The sequence below is a fragment of the Pteropus alecto genome, unplaced genomic scaffold (assembly GCF_000325575.1).
Source record: "Pteropus alecto unplaced genomic scaffold, ASM32557v1 scaffold59, whole genome shotgun sequence".
In the NCBI taxonomy this organism is placed as follows: domain Eukaryota; kingdom Metazoa; phylum Chordata; class Mammalia; order Chiroptera; family Pteropodidae; genus Pteropus; species Pteropus alecto.
Genome location: NW_006443292.1, coordinates 1,019,649 through 1,023,106, shown reverse-complemented (window position 1 = coordinate 1,023,106; position 3,458 = coordinate 1,019,649). Strand labels below are relative to the sequence as shown.

The 3,458-nt window shown below is 46.2% G+C and overlaps 1 protein-coding gene across 1 annotated transcript in view; it reads right to left on the bottom strand.

Annotated features, from left to right (window-relative positions):
- The window catches only part of MCTP2 (multiple C2 and transmembrane domain containing 2), a 131,898-nt gene that overhangs the window by 117,075 nt on the left and 11,365 nt on the right, over positions 1 to 3,458 (bottom strand). The window contains exons 2-3 of the mRNA XM_006924133.2: positions 3,253 to 3,315; positions 1,966 to 2,074 (exon numbers count right to left, since the gene is read on the bottom strand). Of these exons, the coding sequence (XP_006924195.1) occupies positions 1,966 to 2,074; positions 3,253 to 3,315 (172 nt within the window). The remainder of the gene's footprint in view (positions 1 to 1,965; positions 2,075 to 3,252; positions 3,316 to 3,458) is intronic.

The following is a 3,458-nucleotide window of genomic DNA, read 5'->3' as shown; positions in this document are numbered from 1 at the left end:
AAAGAAAGAAAGAAAGAAAGAAAGAAAGAAAGAAAGAAAGAAAGAAAGAAAGAAAGAAAGAAAGAAAGAAAGAAAGAAAGAAAGAAAGAAACTCAACGGGAAGATCACTGCTGGGCATCAATATCAAAGACACAGGTGCCACCGCGACACGCGTCACGTCTAAACGCCTATAAAGTATTTACACGTGGGTTATATTAGGGTTACAGACGGTAAAGCCAAATTGTCACGTGTTAACTCTGACGGAGCTGGGCAGACAGAGATGGCAATGGCCGGGGTTAGCGCACAGACGAAGGTCTGTCCTTCGGCCCTGAAACAGCGAGATGTGGCGCAGGGTGCATAAACCCCGTGTTTCTGCCGCCCTCTCATGTGTGCAATGGCTTCTTCAGCATCTACGAAGTAGGGAGAACATCTACTGAGTTCTTTCACATGGATAACTGGGAAAGAACCAGAAAATGTGGGGACACTGACAAAGGGGCCACCAGCCCGAGAAGAGGTCCGGGGCCTGGGTACCTCCCAAAGTCATACACCATTGGAGATATGCCAAAAATCTGAAACAGGTCATGTTTTTCAAAGGGTTGGGGCACTTTTTTCCCAATAAAGTTGAATGTACTCTCTATGGATCACACTTCTAATCTCCAGATTAAATTGTCACAAAACAAGCTCGATAATGACCATGATTTGATGGAGGCCCCGGTGGACACTACGGGTTCAGAGCAAGACTCAGGATACGCGTGGTTTATACATATAGAAACTTTCCGCTGCTTTATGATTGTGCCCCTTGGATGCAAAGCACAGCACAGTGATAACCGACAAGACCATGAGTAAGCTGGGAGAGCAACTGAGGAATTCTTTCTGAAAGCGGAAAGTCAGAGGAACACCTACTACACAGAACAGATGAAAAAGGCCACAGAGGAAAAACAGATGCGTTTGCCTATAGTGAAATGTAAAATCTCTGAAGGACAAAGGAGGCCATAAAAATGGGGGATGAACAACAGTCTGGGAGAAAAATACTTGCAACATAAAACAAATGGTAATGAAAAACTATAAAGAATTACAAATATTTAGAAGGGAAAACTCAACTGAAAGCTGGGCAGAGGCTACAGAGAACTTCGCAGGAGAAATGCAGGTGACCGTGTTCACATCGTAATCCAAGGAGTACAAATTAAAAGGGGAGTCGACACCTGACCACGAGATCGTCAAAAACTATGGAAAGTGATACGAGTAAATATTCAATGGGAACAAAGAGGCGGCATATTCAGGTATAATAGAGGAGGACGTAGTGTACATTTTGGAGGGAAATTTGCCAGTATTCCTAAAGCTTAAAAATATACACTCCCCTAAACCCTATACTTGCATTTCTAGGTTCTGTCCTAGCCAGGAACAACAGCTAACTTTTATTAAGTGCTAGAATAATATGAACATTATAATTTCATTTTAATTTTTTAAATGTGTGTGTAAATTCACAGAAACATGCAGAAAAGGTGAACAAGTCAATCACGTACAGATAACAGATGTTTTCCTGAGGGAGGGGAGTCCACTGGGGTTCCAGGGCAGAAGGGGTGTGGTTCAAAGGGCATTTCCATCTCTGTGCATGTTTGATGACTCCACTGAGAATGTACGTTCATCTTTCTCGTGGATAATTAAAGCAGGATGAAGGGAACGTTTTCTTGAGCAGTTGCTACGTGCCGGACATGAAGCTATTATAGTGATCTTAGCTCACTTAACACGACTTTATGTGATGACGATTATAATTATGATGACCACGAATTTAATAACAGTAAAGGACAGTAAGTTTCAATATGCTTAAATAACTTGCTGCAAATGCTTCGATGGGCCGAGAGGCACAGATATGAGGCTCAGCCGGTCGCAAGCCATGCTGAGGCCGCTGAGAACACTGTTGGGGGGCAGGGGAGGGGCAGACGGAGCCCTCCTGGTGACAAACAGCACAACGGGGCCCAGCCTTACCGCAGCGGTCCCGGATGACCAGGTTCCGTCCCTCCTTCAGGTGTATGGTCAGCAAGTAGGCGAACGGGCTGGGGAGGTTACTCACGCCATCGCCGGCTTCCCCAAGAGCCTGCACCAACGGAGAAGCAAGTTCAGTCAGTTGTCTTGGGCCCCCGGGAGAGAATTTCAGAAACACTTCTAAATTTAAGGGGCAGTGGGGGAAACATGGTCCCTTGAATGGCTACTCTTAAAGCGTCATCGCCCCCTCACTCTGACGACTTGGTCAGTCTGCTTGGTTGACCCGTTCCTTGTCTTTCCAGTGGGAGTTCCTTGTCTTTCCAGTGGGGGTTCCACCAGAAGTCGAAGGCATTGTGAGATCTCTGCAACAGTCACTCTGCTAGAAGCATTAGGTAAGAGGAATGCCAGCCTCAGTAACAGGCTTAACGTCGCTCGCGGACGGCGGGATTCCTTATTCCGCCGCTCACGGTGGAGCGGCCAGAGAGGAAAGCGCAGGCAGCTGACACGGACATGTGTCCCACTTCCAAGCCCAGATGTGAAGTGTCTCCCTCCGCCGCCCCCTACTTCTCACCAGCCCCCGTCGACTCTGGCACACACCCCCACGTGTAATAAACACGTCAGTGCAGAAGCGCTCAGCGGCTAGCCTACTGAGCCCACGCGTCCATCCGACCCGCTCAGGGGACACGTCTGTCGCTGTCCAGTGCTGACCCACGTCCTGCACGTTTTTCCTTCATCCCCCGGCCCCCGCTGCGGTGTTTCCTACACTCACCTTCACATTCCCCCCACCACCCCACTGCCGTTCACTTCTCTCTCCAGGACGTATCCCTCCCAGGGCCATAATGTCCAATCGAGTCTAGTTTTGAATATTTATTAAATGAATCCAATTAAAGTTTTAAACTAGAGTTTTGCACAAGTTCGATCGTTTGTCTTTCCGACGAGAAAGGACAGATGGAATAACTTCTTGTTCAATTAACCGATCCTGTGGCTAAGTCCCCTCTGACAGCCTTCTTCTGAGAGTTCCCTCGTCCATGCAAATGGCCTTGTCTCCCCCACTAGCTCACTCGATTTCATAGCTGCTCTGTATTTTTAGAAGAATCTATCCCAGACTGACAAATCAATAGACACTGAATTAATCTTTTCCAGCTATAATTTGCAAGGCCTGTCTTTGTAGGTGGATATAGTTGAGCATTCTTTAGAAATAAATGAGGCAAAGAAACACACACCTGAACATTTGATAATATTTATATTATGGACTTTCGTGTTTAGTTGTTTTAAAGGAATGTCACTCACCGATTGTTCTTCAAAATGCTGGGATGTCACAGAAGCACTGAGATCATCATTTCCACAGAGCTTCTGTGAATAAAAAGAAAAAAAAAATCACCTTGCTTTAAAAAAAGCAAAAGAATATCAACCTACAAGGATATCCTTTATCAAGTCTTCCCCTTTGGACATCTGCCACGTGCAAACTCAGTTTCAGGTGGCACCTCTTGCGTGTG